This window comes from Plasmodium fragile (assembly GCF_000956335.1).
Source record: "Plasmodium fragile strain nilgiri unplaced genomic scaffold supercont1.74, whole genome shotgun sequence".
In the NCBI taxonomy this organism is placed as follows: Eukaryota; Apicomplexa; class Aconoidasida; order Haemosporida; family Plasmodiidae; genus Plasmodium; species Plasmodium fragile.
Genome location: NW_012192654.1, coordinates 17,169 through 35,846, shown reverse-complemented (window position 1 = coordinate 35,846; position 18,678 = coordinate 17,169). Strand labels below are relative to the sequence as shown.

Sequence of the window (18,678 nt, the reverse complement as noted above, 5' to 3'; positions counted from 1 at the left end):
GTAAAGTACTGTGCGGCACTCCGAAATATTGCCGTTCCCATGCCCGCCCCCGTCCCTTTTCATTCCCGAAGCACGGTAAAAGGCCAAAAGGTATTGATGAACGAAAAACAAGCGCGGGTGGCGGGAACCATGTGTTTTGTAGGGCGAACCTTCAAGCGGCGAAGAAATTACTATAACGGCTACAGTAGTAGATCGTGGGATCCAGATTGTTAACTACGCATAATTACAATGTCCAATACAAAAACAACCGGACATCCCTTACGCGGGTTTTAAGGAGCACCACGGGCATAATGATTCCCTGTAGTGTGTTCACCGGAAGAAAGTGTGCGTCATATTGTTACATGGAAAAAGAAATACGTTTTAAAGAGAACGGTACGATGAAGTCTTTTAGGAAATGTGGCCACTTCCGCAGGAGCGCGTATTACCATGTATACAAAAATCATGAACGAATCCCATGGCACATTACGCGTCCCACAGCACATTAGCAGGGAAGAGAGGATATAATATATGATCTGTGCACATATGCCGTGCTATATTTTCGTGGAAACCCATCGCATATATGGACCTTTACATTTACTAAAATCCTCCATTTGTGTGCATATCAAAAGGTAAGGTGTAAAACCGTTTCATTTGGCAATGTGGAAGTTTATACGAAGAACAAAGGAAGCATCAACATGGAAGGAAACAAGAAAGGAAAATGTGTTACATATCATAAGAATAGGCATTGTATGAATTAACTCAGATGATCATTGTGTAATATATATGTTACACATATAGGATGTAACAAATAATTATTCGTTATATATGCATATATTTATATATATAGAATAAGAGAACGACGCATCCTTCTTTTTTTTTTCAAATGCTTCGTGTTTCCATCATGTTTATGGACAAATGATTACAGAAACAAAACAGAACCATATATCCACGGAGCATTTCTATTAGGAAAAATGTAAACCATATTATAATGTAGAAAACGGAACTATAAAGCTAACTGCTATAAAGGAATAATAAGCCAATGTATACAATATCATATGAGGGTCCATCTAAGAAAATATATACAAGCATACAGTAACATTGACGTTGCCTACCCAGAAGTGCAATACAGGAAGTTACTTGTGGTTTCTTGCGTACATCTGGTTGCTTCGGTACTTCTGAGTTCTGGGGTACTTCGCGCTTCTGATCTTGCTTTCATGTAATTTTATCCTTTAGAGCTTTCTTCGGCACTGTTGCCTTCTCTTTCGGTAGCAGCACCGGAATAGCAGAAGTGACAACATACTGAGTATACCCGCACCACCTGCAGCGGAGGGTATGAGAATCCCAAGTGCACACAAAACTCCTTTAACACCCTGAGTCATGTTAAAACACCCAAAAGTACACCCAAGTACACCCCAAGCTACACCTCCAAGGATACCGCCAGCAGCAATCATTATTATTACATAAATGACAATAGCCACAACGAAGAACTTGCAGTACCTATAGGTAATATATGTAGCCAATTTTCGTCTACTAAAGTCTCTCCCGGTTTTCATGTTAACTGCTTCAGCCTGCCTCCCGTTCTTTGCGCTTCCGGTGCTTCCGGTGCTTCCGGTGCTTCCGGTGCTTGGGGTCGTTCCTGTAAATTAGGTGTGTGCAATAGGATTTCATGAGCATTGCACCGAATGGGGCATTTGTGGGGAAGCCTCCAACGCAACCTCCGCGAACTTTATGTTCTCCTCGTGTGTGCACATATCCGTTTTACCTGCACCTGAAGATCCTGTCGGTTCCTGTTTCGTTTGTCCACTTTGTCCTTTATTTTGTGGGGATGATGGCAACGGCTCTTCTGCACCCAACTTCGAAACGGATGTTCTAGATTTGTTAACTGACGCGGCGACTGCTACATCGGCAGATAATTTGTCGCCGTTATGGACTTCTTCTTCCCTTGCATCATGTTCTATTTTCCACTTTCGTTCATAATGGACTTGTTGTGGTATCTCGTACTCCACTATTTTCCGTTCTTTTAGAATAGCTCCTGGTCCGTCTCTATAACATCGTTTTTTGGGTTTTGTCCATTGGTTGCGAGAGTATACTCGTTTGGGGGGAAATCCATACGCTTCTGCATAAGGTTCGTCGACATCGTCGTAGGCCCCGTCATAGTGTTCGAATACCATCGGATCTAATTCAAGTTCATCATCTGATGCAAATAGTTTTACCTTTGCTAAACTGCGCGCGACTCTGTTATGTACGCGTAATTTGGCCAAAGGCTCTGCGTGTCTGTCGAATTTATCTGGATGCTGTAGAAAGGGGAAGCGAAGAGGAGTGGTGATGAGTTGAATTAATAATAGAATGGCAATGGAGAAAGGAACAAAAAGGGGAAGTAAGAACCGGAAGGACAAAAATATACATATAAATATTCGGGCATGTTGCGTACGGCACATACATATAGCCGAGTGCGCAACATTCCAGTCTCCACATCTATATGTGATCATGTAAACTTTCACTTGCAGTGAGCTTACCGTTACGCAGATGCAAGCAGCAGCAAAAAGCATAGCAGCTGTTTTGGAGAAAAGGGACCTGTGTGGCCTATTGTCATGTGTTTCACCTTCATTACCTGCGGAAACCGTTGTGCCATTTCGGCATTGCGACGCTCTTTGTGAGACGTTGCTTGTCGATGTTGTTTCTTCGTTGACGTGTGACATGTTTCTGTGGGTCTTTATATAAAAGAGAAGAGTAAAGCAGGCAGCACTGCTCTCTTGGTTCACTAAGTATAATACCCTTTATGATGTGTAATAAGGACATACATGTACCATTCTTATATAGAAATGACAGTTTCTACAAAAGAGAAAGTATTAAATATGATGAGGCATAATTTATATATGTATGTGCATTCTTTTTTTTGTTAAGCATGCTGTTTTGCGTAGTTCTAATTTTTATTTTGTATTTCTACATAATAGTAGAATTCTGAAAAAAGGTGCCTTACCTTTAAAACATTAGAACAAGGGAAGATTCCCTTTTTTTTTTGAAAAATATAAATATATATAAATTATAGCATAGTTCCTAGGAACTGAATTCTTAGGAAGGTTACTGGAAAATTCAAGAAGAAGAAGAGAGAATTTACAATACTTAAATGGACGTTAATAATAATATAATATATGCTACTTCCTATTTTGCATGTGATGTCATTGTTGTTCACATGGAAATTTTTATTATGGAGTAAAAAGGAACAAGCAGTTGTACTCGCAATTTTTAGTTAATTTAGATCAGTAATAATAAGAGCTAAACAGAATTAAAAGAAAAGTGTTGCCGCAATAAAAGTGAGTGAAAGGGGAGAAATAGTGTTGGGCGAATTTTTTTTTTTATTATAGGAACCGGAATATAATATATGAATAAGGGAATTTGTGTATGCCGTGTGTTAAATAAAAAAAAAAAACAAAAAAAAAAAAAAAACAAGAACAATGCACAGATGATACATTATTTTGAGCTTCTGAAAGAAGGAGAGGTCATTGTACATTTTCAATAAATGTGTGGGCTTTGAGTTGTAGGGTTTTAGATGGAAAATGTTTCTTTTGTAACTGAACCGTTGCATATATAGCAGTATATGCTCAACTTACGTTTTTATGACTTTTTATACGCTGCGCATAATACGTTGATGGATAAAAAATACTAGGTGCCTTATTCAATCGTTTGGAATGAGAATGCGCTCAATCGCATTATTGTATAACGGAGATGCAAACAAAATTTGTTGTGACTGTATATTTTATCGCAAAAAAAAAAACAAAGTTTAACTCAAACTTATGAAGATTTGTGTATAGAGTATTTTTATACTTATGTGAAGAGAAAAAGTTATATTGTTATGGTAACATAATTTTCACGTATGCGTTCTCCGTCAAAACGAGTAAGAGAAGAAAAAAGAACAGAAATGCAAACTAATATTGTTTAGAATGACGAAACCTTTTGAAACAGAGAAAAAACAAAAAAAAAAAAAAAAAAAAAAAACAGGAGTAGGAACTTAAGCGTAGTAACACATTATGTCATTAAACGAACCAAATGGGATGTAACTGTTATAATGTGCTACTCCTATTCATGTGCTGCCCATCCTCATTTCGCATATTCTGTAAACAATTGTGTACATATAATTCTTTATCGTGAATATTATTCTCGAATTTGCACTCTTCAATGATCGACGCGAGAATGAGCATCCACAACGCGCGCATCCGCCGGGTCGTTCTCGTTACTACCGTATTGGTTAACCCCGTCGTCTCCGTCTTTGTGCCTACCGGTGGTTTCCCCTTGGACGAATTTTTGTTCAACGCTACTGGTTTGGCTGGTGCAGGTCCTTTGCCGTCCTTGCCGTCCTTGCCGTCCTTGCCGTCCTTGCCGTGGCTGCCGGCTCCCGTGACGGGTGGTGACGTCGATTCTTGCTTAGGGTCCCGGACTTTGCCGTTAGCACCGGTCGGTTTATCCGGTGGCTGTGACTCCGTCGACTTCGTTCTCGGCGGTGTCGGCCGTGGTCTTGGTCTCCTCCCTGGTCCTGTTGCAGGGCGTGGCATCCCTTTGGATGTTGCGACCCCCGCCCTCCCCGCGCCCTGTGTTGGACCTTGTCTTGGTGTGGATGGTCTCCTTGGTGGAGGAGGTGGTGGTGGCCTGGCTGGTAATACTGGAGATGCAGGTGCTTGTGGTGGCGATCCTACTCCTGAAGGCTGTGCTGCTGTTGAGTCCTCTGATCGTCCCTTTGGTCCGGGCACCACGGATGGTGCCGATGGAGTGTTTTCCGTCTTCTCCGGTTGCTGTGATTTCGGTGGTGGTGTCTGATTTTTAGCCTCTTCCTCTGCAAAGGAAGAAAAATGATAAACGACACCAGTGGTACAGAAAGAAGGGGGCGGCACGGTGGGGTCACGTAACGGCAGGTCCGGCTCGATGCATGGGTCGATGCAGTGGGTCAAGGTGAATGCGGTGGACTGAGTGAGGCGGCAGCAAGCGTACGGCGAGGTGAACTCGGTCGCCTCGGTCAAGCGGCAGCAAGCGCACGGTGAGGTGTACTCGGTGAACTTGGGCTAGATGGTAGCAGTACAACTTTTATTTGTCGCCGTCTGCCATCGCCGCCGCTATCGATGCCGTCGCCGCAGCTCAACGTCAACGAAGTGGGGCAGCGCACCGCTGTTGGCTGTTCCGCCGTGTTTTGTGGTGGTGATGGCGGGATCCATATTCGGCTGTGTGCGGGCGTATGATTCGTGTGCAGTCGTGTTGGTGTTCGGGCCGCATTCGTGCTTTATCCCCATCGGTCCTTACCTGTCGGTGCGTCTGGTGCTGGTTTTCCGCCGGCGACAGAGTTCGGTACTGTGGCCTTACTCTCGGCATTCTCAGGATTGCTGCTGGAGACGTCCTGGATAGACTTCATGCATGTTCCAGGTGTCTGCGCGCATTGCACTGCGCCCGTCTTTACCTCCTGAACTATGGTCTTCAGTTGTTGGCCTAACTCACGTATAGCGTCTCTCTCCTCTGTCTTCATTTCTATTTCTTCATCCATGTTATGTGTACCCTTTGTGGCCCCGTCAAGTCCTTTTATCTCTTCCTTACATTTGCCTTGTACTTGTCCCCGTCCAATTTCTTCAGTCAACTTCTTGTTTTTCTCTAACCATTCCTGAATCTTTTGCCCCATGTCGAATTGCTGTGTTTGTATGTTTTGAAACACTCCCTGGCCGCACTTTCCCTCTTTAATTAATCCAGGCGAAGCTTTCTCCAGTTCTTTCATTGTGTACCATGCATTATCTATTCCCATTTGACTTTTGCATGGAGATGCCAGCAATATGGACATAAATATATTTACTATTGCGCACCTTATATATTCCTTCAACGCTGCATTCTCATCTTCTCTTTCGTGCGAAACCCCGGACTGCTGTGGCCACCTGTTCATGAAAAATAATGCTCGTGACATGAGTGTGCACATTAGTCTATCCGCTACTATCTTTACCTTAAATGTTTCTTTTCGCCTCAGACTCCTATAACCCGCGTTCAAACAATTAGCTGCATAGCTGTCTAGGTTCTCATCTTCCAAATATTTCACAAATTCTTCGAGTAGCGCTTTTACATCTTCCCATAGGCTTTTCTACAATTGGAGTAATGCGGGGGCAAGTACATATATATCATTTTCCTGTCTTCACGGAGGATACTCAGGCCAGTCGCCGCTATGCTACATTCTGTACCAGGTATGCTATCCTCACAGCGGGCATATGCTGTCCCGTTCAAGTAACGTAAACATATGTTGTCTGCAAGCTGATTACCCTGCGTATCGACCACCTATATATATGTGTAGGCGCCTGCTCACTCCATTTTGCCCTCACAATGAATTACCGTATATGCTTTTTCATCCCGCCCTATTCCCCTTTTCAGCACATATTGTGCTAATAAAGCCCCTAACGTCGCATACGTCATATTGTCCTTATCATGAATTAATAGTGTGCAACGGATGAAACAATTATCGCTCAGATAACGGCTTGAGTATAATATGGACACAATATTCTATTACGTATTATGCAGTTTCTGAGGCAATGGAATATGTCTTGCATTATAGGGTGCCTTCGGAAACATGTCCCATTAACAAACTAAGCCCTATGTGAATTTAATGACACACCCCATAAATCGTGGGATGACAAAAAAAAAAAAACAAATATAAAAAACACTACACGCCACACGTCATGAAAAGCACCCCCGCTCCCCCCTTTCTACACCGCTCTACAATAAACCGCAGTATAACAACAACATCAATTTCTTCTGCCGTCGTGGTCGCCGGCCCTCCTGCGGCTACTTCGTCGAATCGTTTACGCGAACGCCGTAATCGAACCGCTTCACTCGGCTACTACGTCGAATCGGTCTTACACTTGGCCGCGTTACTCGACGCGTTACTCGGACAATCTGCTTTACCCGGCCGCGTTGGTCGACGCGTTTGCTCGGAGAGACAATCCTCCTGCTGCTTACACTCGGCTACTTCGTCGAATACCCCTTCACTCGGACAATGTGTGTACGAGGCGCGGCAACGACGGAAGGACGGCGGAAGGACGGCAGCAACGACGGAAGAAGAATTGATGTTGTTGTTATACTGCGGTTTTAGTTGTACGCACACAGAGACAGTGTGTGAAGGGCGGGGGTGTATATTCATGACGGTGTAGTGTGCCTAGGTAGTGTAGTGTACTATTTTTTTTTTCTTTTATTTTCCTATATTGTCCCGTTTTTCTTCATAACACACAATATAGATACACAGGAAATGTATGTGTAAGGACATTGTAGTGAAATGTATTCTGTTATGATTTGTAACGGGAAAGGGCTCTTTGGGGGGTACATGCGAAATGAATGTATCAGATCAGGGCACATATTGCATTTATGAGTTATTAACAGGTTTAATATAAGTTTACACTGTGGTATTGAAGGACGAGGATTAGAATTAAGAACGCAGGGGGCAAGTACCACATTGGTTGTATTGACGGGGTGGCATGGAATACGGAGAAAGACAGTTTTTTTCATGACCGCGGTATAGTATAATTTAGGAGTTAGATCAGAATGGCGAAGAAATTTACCGATGCATTGGTCGAGTATGTACAAAAGAACAAGAACGATGCAGTCTGGCGCGGTGAGGTAAGTTATGTCCAAACGGAACAAATGTAGGAAACAATTGCGGTTACATGAGTATATACATACAAAGCGTATTAACATATATATATATATGCATACTATAATTGTATAAGTACCATGAAATATTAATAGTGTTCAAATGAACAAAGGAATATAGAGACCACAATGGGGCTTATGTACATTTGTGCATGAATGTAATAAAGGAAGAAGAGAAAAGGTGCTCAGAGGGCACATATGCATGCTTATATAAATTCTTCCTGTTGTAGGAGACTCTATGGACACATATAGACAGTATATTCGATACCTTGAGGGCAAATATTAATGCTGATGACAAATCTATTGATATAATGTGCACATATATATATCCCGGGGATGGCAAGGAATTCTGTATATCAGAGTGTCATAAAATTATGAATATCCTGTACTTCATGAATGGATACTCGTACACAAACAGGCAATGGATCGCACGGGAGCACAACAACAGTGAGATGGAGGATGTCGAACATTATATAAGATGTTGGGCCGGGGGCATAGCCCTGGGGCAGCTGTATGATAGGGACAGTGCATACAGTCACATGGTGCAAAGGGCGGCAGGGCACCTGGAAATAGAGAATAGGACAAATAAGGACCAATTTAAATATGGCAAATGTAGGAATTATAGTTATGCAGAAATAGTAACCGGATTGAAGTTTATTGCGGCGACCATGAAGAACAGAATGGAGGACTGGGAGGATGGGGGGCTCGGGGCACGGGGAACATTGAAGGAGGTTGCTACATGCAAATCGCAAGGGCCAAGGGGGATGAGTGCTTGGGCAAAGAATCATGGTATTATAAAGGCCCTGAATGATAACAGTGCTGAGGACATACAGAAAATAATTACAGAAAGTAATAACGACACTCGGGAAGAATTAGATAACATATTCAAAGGAATAGATGCGACCACAAACAACAGTAAACTGAACACTGCTGTACAGCACGACATTGAGACCATTGGGACAAAGCCACCGAAGCCACGGAACACTACTGCCGCAGCAACAGACCTGGTGACAGCAGCCATTGCGTGTGATGTAAGTTGAGGTGACCACACGGGGACTGAACATAGAGGGGTTAAGCAGTGGGGTGCATACATATTTAAGGCACACGACGGATCCATGTATAAGAGCGAGTAAATTCTACGTGAACTAGTAAACCACTATTAGCAGTCAATACAGAATGCAGGCGTGCATATATTTCCGTCCATTTCTTTTCTTTATGCATAACATATAGAGGGATATGTGGGATAAAATAAAAACAGTATTGTATAGTTTTATAGATCATATGGAAAGGATAGAAGAGCATGTACAATTATATGGGGCCAATTGCTTTAACGCTGGTTGGGAACCGTACCAAGGCTCACACAACGCAGGGCAATCGGTTGCAAACGTGATAAGGTGTGCGATCATGACCGGAGCATTATTATTCATGGCCAACGGGAACCACATAGGACCACGTATAAATGGTGGCACTGCGCTTAGTAAAGACGAGGAATCAGAATTAAAATGTATGGTTATAAATGTTTTTGAGGAACTATTGAAAGAAATGGAATGTGGAAAAAGAAGTACCAGAGGACTCATGTATGCACGGTACACGATGAAGAAGATGGAAGACTTATTAGGCAAAGAGAACCCTTTGACAAAGGGCACGTGCGACTATGGGCAATACAACACGAAATATGCAAAGGAGGGGTTTAAACTATCAGTAATAAGGAGCGGGTTAATTGGGAATACACATGTAATACAAAGGATGAGGACACCAGGGAACCCTGCAGTATGCAATAAGCCATGGGCTGAATACAGGGCGAAGTGGACGAAGGGGAACGATGAGGACGACGACACATGGAACCAGAGGGTACTTTTGAAAGCAATGAAAGAGGAGAAAATAATTGAAGCAGTTAAAGGTGTAGTGCAGGAAATAAAGGAGGAAGTAAAAAGAGTAGATGACATGTTAAAGGCAGGGCACCAGACAGTCCAGCCTGCCGCCGCCACACCCGCCTCCGAGCCCAAACCAGTAGCGGCGACCCTGGCATCACCACCGTCATCGGGAAGTGGCACGACGTCAACGACGACGACATCATCTGGTGGTGGTGGTGGTAAGGCTGGTTACGGTGCTGCCGAAGGAGGAGAGAAGGGGAAGAAGGCCGGAACGGACGACGATTGTGACTGGAAGAGCATAGAGGACGAGAATAGGAGGGAAATAGTCGTGATGCCACCTCATGGTGTAAGTTAAAGTAAAAAGAGAAGAGAAAAGCAAAGAAAGGGAGATGCATACAGAATAGGATTCAAATTTATTCATGAGGTCACATGCATATACATGGGTATAAATGTTCCCACGATCCAGAGTACAGATGAAATGTAGACACGCATATTTCCTTATTCTCATGTATATAATACAGACAGACGAACTAAAAAAAACGAAGAGCGTGCTAGATGAATTCATGAACTATATGGATCAGGATAACTGGGAAATGGATGCCATGGGTGCGAATTGTCACAATACAGGATGGGATGATGTGGATAAAAAGCTCAGGAGGGATCAAACTGTGGCGGACGTCATGAGGTGTCGACTCATGTCAGGAGCATTATTCTTTGCGAACGGAGGAAACCGAAGTGATATCAATGCCCAAGGGAAAACTGGGGTCATTGATGACCTTGAAGAAAGGTTAAAATGCGACGTAGCGAATGCATTTGGCACATACTCAAAAAGATGTATTGTGGAGATAAAAAAGGATTTAAAAGGGGTATTGAGTATGCCTGGAAAACAATGAATGAAATGAACTCCAGTAAATACGGTGGAACGACAACAATGACAGGTCCAGTCTTTGAAGGAAGGTGCACCATGTGTGGGTATAACATTCCAGGTGGGCCATTCAGAATCAGAAATGGAGACATGGTAACCTGGTTCCTGCAGGAAGGACAAATCATGAACAAAATAGGGGTCATACAAGGAAAGGCGCACTGTAATACGCTTTGGACGGACTATACGCAAAGGATGGGTATTACGCTAGGTGACGTGCAGATTGAGGATAAGATAACTGAGGTCAAGGAAACAGAGAAAACAATAAGGAACAAGACGAAGGAAGCTTTTGAAAACATTAAGGAGTTAGTGGAACAGAAAATTAAGGAGGAGGAAAAGACAGGTAAGCACACAGAGCATACGAAGAATAAGAATACCAATATACGGCCGAATACGACTACGCCCGCACACGAATACGAAGATACGCTCGCCACCGATACGACCGCGCATGGATGCCGCCACAACAACACGCACACGCGGTGGAACAGCGCATCCTGTTCGCTGCCCCAGTTCGCTGCCCCCACTTCGGTTGAGCGTTGAGCACAGCGGCGTCCACGACGGCAGCGGTAACGGAGACGAGTGTACGGTGTTCCGAATTTATCGTTAACTAGTTGTACGTGGATAATCTATTGCAGAACAGTTGAGAAGCTTGTCGGGGAAGAAGGCTGCAAGGGGTATATACGTTGTTCCCGTGAGACGTGTTGTCCCTGTAGATGATGTTGTACACATCCCTGCATCACTATATCCGTTTATACTATAGTCTACATCACGTATGTTGTTATTATCGTGTACAATATTATAGTGCCCAAAAAAGGGGGATATTCATTAGGTGTCAGAATTTTTGAGTAAAAAAAAAAAAAAAAGAAGAACATTCTATTTTATGCAAATATTGCCACATGTTGCATCAAGTGTAATCCTAATGTAATATTGGTTACATGTAAGGTATAAAGTAGTCTTGCATTATATATACGTAATGTAGCAGGATTCCCTTTTTTTTCTTACAATGGGTATCCCATTAAAAATATTCATCAACAACTTATTATATAAACTAACAGTACAATATATATATACGAACACCTATGTATATTCGTACAGAGTACAAACAGTATGACAATGTAAAGCGAAACAATTAGGTAAATAATATAAATCTGAATAAGCCATGTCACATAAAAAGCATAGGACATCATGGGGTGCTCGATCTAGTAAATACACGAATAACATATCATAACGTCGACATAGTCTACAAGAAGTAGAAAACGACAGTTACTTATGCTTTCCTAGGTAATTTTATTTTCCAGGGTACCTTCAGTTTCCCAGATGTCTTCTGCTTCCCGGGTACTCTTAGTTTTTCCGGTGCCCTCTGCTTGGCGAGTGCTTCTGGTTCCCTCCGTACCTCTTGTTTCCCGGGTACCTCTAGGTTCTTGTCTTTTTCTGGGAATGTTTCGCACGTCCAAGCTTCCCTTAATATATTTCTTCCTTTCTTTGAGTAGCAGAACCAGAATAGAACGCCCAAATAGATGAGCGCTATAAGTGCAGGAAGCGTAAAAAAGGGCCACACAGCTCCATTTCCCATAACTCCCAATGTCTCACCTAGCACATAAAAGAACGGGGTTGAGCACGCCTCAAGCAAAGGGTAAATAAGAACAAAGAGCAGTATAAGCCCTAAACGCGCTCCCCTCCCCATTTTACAACATCTCAATTTCTGACAAAGTTCCTGCATCTTTTTCTGCGCTGTTCTACCCTGTGACTTCCTCTGTACAGGTCGTGGATTCTTGACGTGCACCTTGGTTTTTAACTTCCTACGCATGTTATGGAACACGGTGTTCTTCGCAGGACTACCCATCACGCGACCACCGTAAAAATTACGTGTGCCCCGTTTCCCTACATCCGTTGCATCACTCAACGACACTGTAGTCGTTCCAACTGTACTGGCATCTACCGTGCCATATTGACTTGTGCCATTACCCGAGGATGTGCCTAGTGTACTCGCCTAAAATGTAGAAAAAAAAAGGGCAATACATGGGTTTGTTGTGGTGTATGTATACAAGGACGTAGAGCGTGAAAAATAATTACAGGCAGATTTATAATTGTTATGAACACGTTAAGGGTTTATCCCAATAAATGTGGTAACTCCCCAAAATAAATTTGTTTGTATCATACACCGTCAGCAATTTGCCATAAGCAATGGACTAGCATAAATATAGAGAATTTCACAAGCAACATCATTCTGTTTCTTCCTTTGCTCTTTCCGTGTATAAAATGGTAGAAGTGGCGATATGTTGTTTATATATGTATGAATTATAGAATTGTTTTCTCTTCCACATGTAGGTGTATAGATTAAGCGCGTAACACTTCTTTTCATCGGCCAAGAGTGAACATTGATAAAATCATTTTTGTGCGTAATTTACTGTTCTTGCCTAACTACATCAAAATGATTTGCATAAATAATTCAGGTGCACCATAATATAAGCGGAGAAGGAAGTACGGAAGAAAACAGGGAAAAACCCATTTTTGGTATATATTATATGATGCAACATTACCTAAAGGGGTCAACGTTTTTCACAATTTCAGCACGGGCTGATCAATCATGTCGCCGTGTTAACGGCGTAATGGGAGCAAATTGTATATTGCGAGTGATATAACTCTACACGTGAAATAGCATTTTATCGTTTTAAATTAGATACAACGGTGAAGAAAATAAGCAGAAGAGAATCAATTATACCCCCTTTTACATATAAGCACCGCGACATAATTTTTTGTCGTGCTTGTAGAGCTTCGGGCTCAACGTTGCCTTGTGTCAGTGTTTTTGGGGGGTTTGTTATTGTCACGTACTTGCATAATTATACATGTATATCGTGGCCGTTTTTTATTTATGGGGGTCGTCATTTATATCGTTCTCAGATTTATTACGCGCAGTGATAAATAATAAATGTGAACATATTGTTTGCAACGTTTTGTGTACGCATACCGCTCCTTTTGCTTTGACAAAATGCGAATTGATTAATTTAAGCGTGTGAGGCATATATAAATAACGGGTACATGTTGGGTGAAATTGTGGGCTTGGGGCTTAGGGTTTAAGGTTTCCGGATTTAAGATTCAAGGATCGCAGTTCTCTAGTTTAAGCGATTTATGGGTTTATGCTTAGGGGCTTAAGGTTCCATGATTGAGAAGTTTGTTAATCCGTATTTCAGATCCATGGTTCAGGATTGTATGGTGTCCGGGATTGAAAGGTTCCGAAATCCGGATTTATGATTCAGTGTTCAAGGGTCAAGTGTCAACCGTTTATGATTTTAAAAGGTTTAAGCGATTTAACCGGTTTAGGGCTTAAAATGTCAAGGTTGTGAGAATTCAGCATTGAAAAGTTTTAGGATTGCGACGTTCCCGGATTTTAAAATTTCAGGATTATGGGGTTGCGGAATTCCTATCAAAGGTTCGTTGTTTGAGGTTTGAGATTTCCGAAGTACCAGAGTTTGGAGGCTTCCGGTTGTAGGAATTTTTTTTATTCTTTTTTGTTTTAGAAAAATATTAAACCATAGTAATTACAAGAATATATGCATATTATGCTAGTATTATATATAAATCTTTTGTGTACGCGCGTATCTAATAATGTATCCCACAAGGCCAACCTTATGTCCCTCGAAAATACATGTAGAGGCATGTAGGGACTTACGTCGCTAGTGTTTTTTTTTTTTCTTCTTTTTAAAGTTGCTATCGTGTTTTTGTTTGTGTGAAGGGAGTAACTTCCAAATAGTGTAAAGTTAATTACGGCCCCTATGGGAACATACAAATAAGGAATGTGGAAGGCGGATGGCAACGGTTGTTGTTCCACTTTCCACTCAGGTATATTTCTGCGGGCTTGTGCGTGCTTGTGTGAGCGTGTAGTGTTGCGCGCTTACCTTCCAACGGGAATAACTAACGACGGCGACGGTGACGGCGGACAGGAAGAAGAGTACGGGAGTAGTGGCGGTAAGGATATCGGCGGTTAGGTCGGGGAAGAAGGGGCCATCGTGTTGCACATTGTGCGGAGGGTTCCCCTTTGGACCTGGTGTTGGACCTGTTCCATATGATCCGCCCACATCGCCCCCTCCTGTTGGAAGTGCTATTTCTAAAGTGAAGTCGCCTTGTCCACTGCCCGCATTTTGTTGTGTATTCGGATCAGCCTGATTATTGGTAGGAACACTTACCTCGCTACCTTGGCCGCCGCCGCCGCTACTACCCGATTGATTTGGGTTCGGGTTCGGTTTTGGTTTAGGTGGATTGAGAGGAGGGGGGTCATCGTTACCGACGGCGACGCCCTGACCAGCGGGGTCCGCAGTGCTGTCGTCCACAGAATGTACCGGTGCTTGTGAACCTGGTACTGCATCTACGGGATCTGTCTGTGTTGGTGGTTCCCCTGGTGTTGATGATGATATTGTAGTAGCCACATCCGGCGTCGAACCCTTGTCTGGATCCTGCCCCATAGTGGAGACAGGGGTAAGTGGCTGGGATTCCGGTGCGGCGGGTGCTGCTCCTACAACCGCTGATGAACCGTGGCCGTCCTTAGATGTCGTGTGCTCTGTAGCACTGCCACCTGTAAGATCAAGGTCAGGTGAAAGGAAGAATGTGATGAAACTGAAGTTTTATACGGTGCATGGCCACACGGTTCACGGTGGTTGACCACACGGTTGGCACCATGGTTCACGAAGGGGACGGTGGGGAGCAGGAGACGGACGGGGCAAGACACGGGCCGGGGCAGCAGACGGATGGACGTTGGTAGGGCGGGCGTCGTGGAGGCGAACGGTGGTTGGCAGGTGCCACCCCGGGAAAAGACTCTCTCTCGGTCGCCCACAGCACACACAACACACACACACAACACACAGTGTGTGTGTCTGTCTGTCGACGTCTACGTCTCTGCGTCGCTCTACCGGCCGCGGCTGTCTCTGTCTCCCCATCGCTCGGCCGCTGACTGCGCCGCTCACTCTCATTCGACGTTTGGCTTCTCTCGCTTCGTGGTGTCTCTCCCTCTCTGTCTCCGGAAAAGTTGTTCGCTGTTTCATTTTTGTGTTGTCTGTTATTTGTATTCGAGGTGTTCTTTCTATGTGTACCCTAGTGTACATTACCATTAGCACTAGCATCGTGGACGTGGTTTGCGCCTCCTAAAGCTTCATCGGGCGTGCAGGTTGGAGTTATAACAATACGTCCGGTGGTGAGTTGATGGTTATGCAGAGTCGCCTTACACTTTTGCTCACCTGATGGTTCCTGTGGTCCCTTGGGTGTTGCAGCACCGGTATCAGGTTGGGTTCCTGCTGCCCCTGGCGCGGGTGGGGATGCCGGTGGTTGTGGTTGCCCAGGTGTAACAGTGGTTGCGTCTGCCGACCCTGTTGTGTCTGCTCTGCCTAGTTCCCCTGGCGCTGATGGTGATGGTGTGCTTGACGGTTTTGTTATCTGAGATCCCCCAGGTTTTGTTGCCTTCCCCTTGTCCTTTGTCTTGTCTTCCCCGGACCCCTCTGTCTTCGGTGCCGCCTCCGTCGCTGCAATAACAAAGGAAAGAAGTGTAGATGATAAAAAAAACAAAGGACACAAGTGGTACAGAAAGAAGGGGGCGGCACGGTTCGATCAGGTAGCGGCAGCGTAGGCGCCGGCTCGATATAGTGTGTCGATGCAGTGGGTCGAGATGGACTCGGTGAACTGGGTCAGGCGACAGCAAGCGTACGGTGACGTGGACTGCGTACTCGGTGAACTTGGGCTAGATGGTAGTAGTACACGTTTATGTTGTCGTCGTCATCTCTGGGCCGCCACCTCACACAGCTCGTCTACACTCATCCTCGTCGCCGCCGCTCATCGCACAAGCGAAGTCCTCAGGGAAGTGGGGCAGCAAAGCAGCAGCGAATTAGTTTGCTGTGCTGTTCCCCCCGCGTGTGCGTGTTGTTGTGGTCGCGGCGCTGTTCCGCCATGCGTGTGCGCTGTTGCTCGCCCGTGCGTGTTGTGGCTATCCTTATTCGGCCGTATATTTCTACCGTCCGTAATCGTATTCTTACTTGTCGTGTTGTTACTAGTCATATTCTCCGTGTTCCCATGCACCGTGTTGTTACTACTCCGGTACGTCGTGTTCTTACCTTCCTTTGCTTTTGTTTTAAGTTGTTCGTCTATTTTGTTTTTAACTTCTTCAACTGCCTCCTTCGTTATCTGTATTATCTTCTTTTCCTCTTGTTTTACTTCAGGGATTTTCTTCCAGTCCACTCTTCCCTTGCCATCACTCGCCCCTGGCCGCGACTTATACTCAGTCCACTTCACACTGCAGTCCTGCGTCCTCTCCATTTCTCCTATCTTGTCCATTATTCTTCCTTCAGTTATTAATAGGTTTACCATATCTCCATCTACTGCTCTCACGGAACCGTGTGTAACTTTATATCCACATTCTGTACAGTCACCCGTCATAACTGGACCTTGTGCATTTGCCATTATTCCTCCCTCCCCAGCCATTGCTTTTACCGTTTTCCAGGCATACTTTATACCTCTTTTCCACGGTGTCTTATTTTCACAATACTTGTGGTGTAGTATGTACCCGAATGCATTCACTAGCTCGCATCTTAGCCTGTTCTGCGTTTCATCCATATCTCTGCTTTTCCCTGCTATGCTATCACCGTTGGCAAACCACAGCGCTCCTGACACCAGGCGGCATCTTATCATGTCCGCTACCGTCTGACCCGTGTAATATGTTGATGTTTGGTCTATATCATCCCAACCAGAATTTTCACAGTTTGCACCCATGGCATCCATGATATAGTCCTTCTTTGCCATATAATCCATAAAGTGCTGCAACACATCCTTCATGTTTTGCAGTTGCTGTTCCTGTATTATGCGCACGGGCATAAGGGGATATGGATGTCTGTATTTCACGTACGTTGTTCCCGCGGAACATATGTACACGTGCTTATATATGTATATAATGCATGAATAAGTAGTCCTTCCATCTCCTATGTGTTTCTCGTTTTCTGTGCTCTGCCCTTTTTACTTTAACTTACATCATAATTACGCAGCACGTACACTTGCGTCCTCTTCTCGTCCTCTATGCTCTTCCAGTCACAATCGTCGTCCGTTCCGGCCTTCTTCCCCTTCTCTCCTCCTTCGGCAGCACCGTAACCAGCCTTACCACCACCACCACCAGATGATGTCGTCGTCGTTGACGTCGTGCCACTTCCCGATGACGGTGGTGATGCCAGGGTCGCCGCTACTGGTTTGGCAGGTTCTGCTCCTCCGCTGCCGGGTGGTTTGCCGTCGCCGGGTGTCGGTAACGGTGACGATGGTGCTGAGTCCGTTGGTGGTGGCCGAGGCCGTGGTCTTGGTCTCTTGCCTGGTGCTGTTCCAGGGCGTGGTCGTCGCCCTTTCCCGGTTCCATCGCCCTGTGATCCTACTCCCGTCGGACCTTGTCTTGGTGTAGATGGTCTCCTTGGTGGAGGAGGTGGTGGTGGCCTCGCGGGTATATGAACTTCACCTGGTGAAGCTGTTGAAGAGGGGTCCTGCCCCTTCTTCATCTCTTCCTGCTGCTTTTTCTTTAATAAGTTCTTTACACAATCCTTATCCCGTTCAGTACATGTTTTCACGGCCTGTATTATTTCCGGCACCTTCTGTTCTAAATCGTCCTCTACATTCTTTATCTCTTCGTGCACTTTGTTCTTCACTGCCTCCTGTTCCGTTACTTCCGCACGTCCTCGTTTTTCCACTTTACATGCTTTCCCTAATGCGCCCCAATCCCCATCCCCTATGTTCATCTGATTCCGGTCATTCCATCTTTTCATTACTTCCCACAAATCTCTGTCCTTTGCACCTCTTCCACTTCCATCTCCTCCTTTTCCAGCATCGTGCCACTCGCATGCAACATTACCGAACGGTTTCCCCTCGACGTCAGTTATTTCACCTCCCACAAGACCGAATGCAAATTTACCACCAGGTCGGTCTAAACACTTCATGCCCATTATTTTCTTCATGAATATATTTACTAGAATACACCTCATATAGTTGTGTATTTTCTTCTTCTGTTCGTCCATGCCCTCTTGGCTCATACGGGTTCCGTCTAATTGAATTCCATGTTTAAAACGTAACGCTATATACGCTAGCTCGCATATACCCATATCTGCACCGGACCATGTATCCCCGTGCTCTTTTCCCTCGCTCTTGCCCGCTTCACACGCTACTTCTATGTCCGCATTCTCTACGCTGCGTTCCATATATTCCTTAAATTCTGTCCACGTGCTTTGTACA

At 44.5% G+C, this 18,678-nt stretch overlaps 4 protein-coding genes across 4 annotated transcripts; 1 reads left to right on the top strand and 3 right to left on the bottom strand.

Annotated features, from left to right (window-relative positions):
* Positions 1-1,191: 1,191 nt before the first annotated feature.
* On the bottom strand, positions 1,192-2,678 carry AK88_04732 (uncharacterized protein; the record flags this gene model as incomplete). Its single annotated transcript, XM_012482340.1, has 4 exons — positions 1,192-1,297; positions 1,477-1,615; positions 1,742-2,273; positions 2,496-2,678. The coding sequence occupies 4 exons, from the start codon at positions 2,676-2,678 to the stop codon at positions 1,192-1,194; spliced, it is 960 nt and encodes a 319-aa protein (XP_012337763.1).
* A 1,362-nt stretch (positions 2,679-4,040) lies between these two features.
* AK88_04731 (uncharacterized protein) lies at positions 4,041-6,411 on the bottom strand (the record flags this gene model as incomplete). Its single annotated transcript, XM_012482339.1, has 3 exons — positions 4,041-4,807; positions 5,269-6,085; positions 6,331-6,411. The coding sequence occupies 3 exons, from the start codon at positions 6,409-6,411 to the stop codon at positions 4,041-4,043; spliced, it is 1,665 nt and encodes a 554-aa protein (XP_012337762.1).
* Positions 6,412-7,533: 1,122 nt separating this feature from the next.
* AK88_04730 (uncharacterized protein) lies at positions 7,534-10,977 on the top strand (the record flags this gene model as incomplete). Its single annotated transcript, XM_012482338.1, has 5 exons — positions 7,534-7,608; positions 7,872-8,672; positions 8,872-9,861; positions 10,037-10,315; positions 10,348-10,977. 5 exons carry the CDS (start codon positions 7,534-7,536, stop codon positions 10,975-10,977), a joined length of 2,775 nt encoding a protein of 924 aa, XP_012337761.1.
* Positions 10,978-11,704: 727 nt separating this feature from the next.
* Positions 11,705-18,644, bottom strand: AK88_04729 (uncharacterized protein; the record flags this gene model as incomplete). The annotated part of the gene is made up of 6 exons (XM_012482337.1): positions 11,705-11,961; positions 12,178-12,427; positions 14,334-15,007; positions 15,537-15,947; positions 16,455-17,268; positions 17,442-18,644. 6 exons carry the CDS (start codon positions 18,642-18,644, stop codon positions 11,705-11,707), a joined length of 3,609 nt encoding a protein of 1,202 aa, XP_012337760.1.
* Positions 18,645-18,678: the final 34 nt, after the last annotated feature.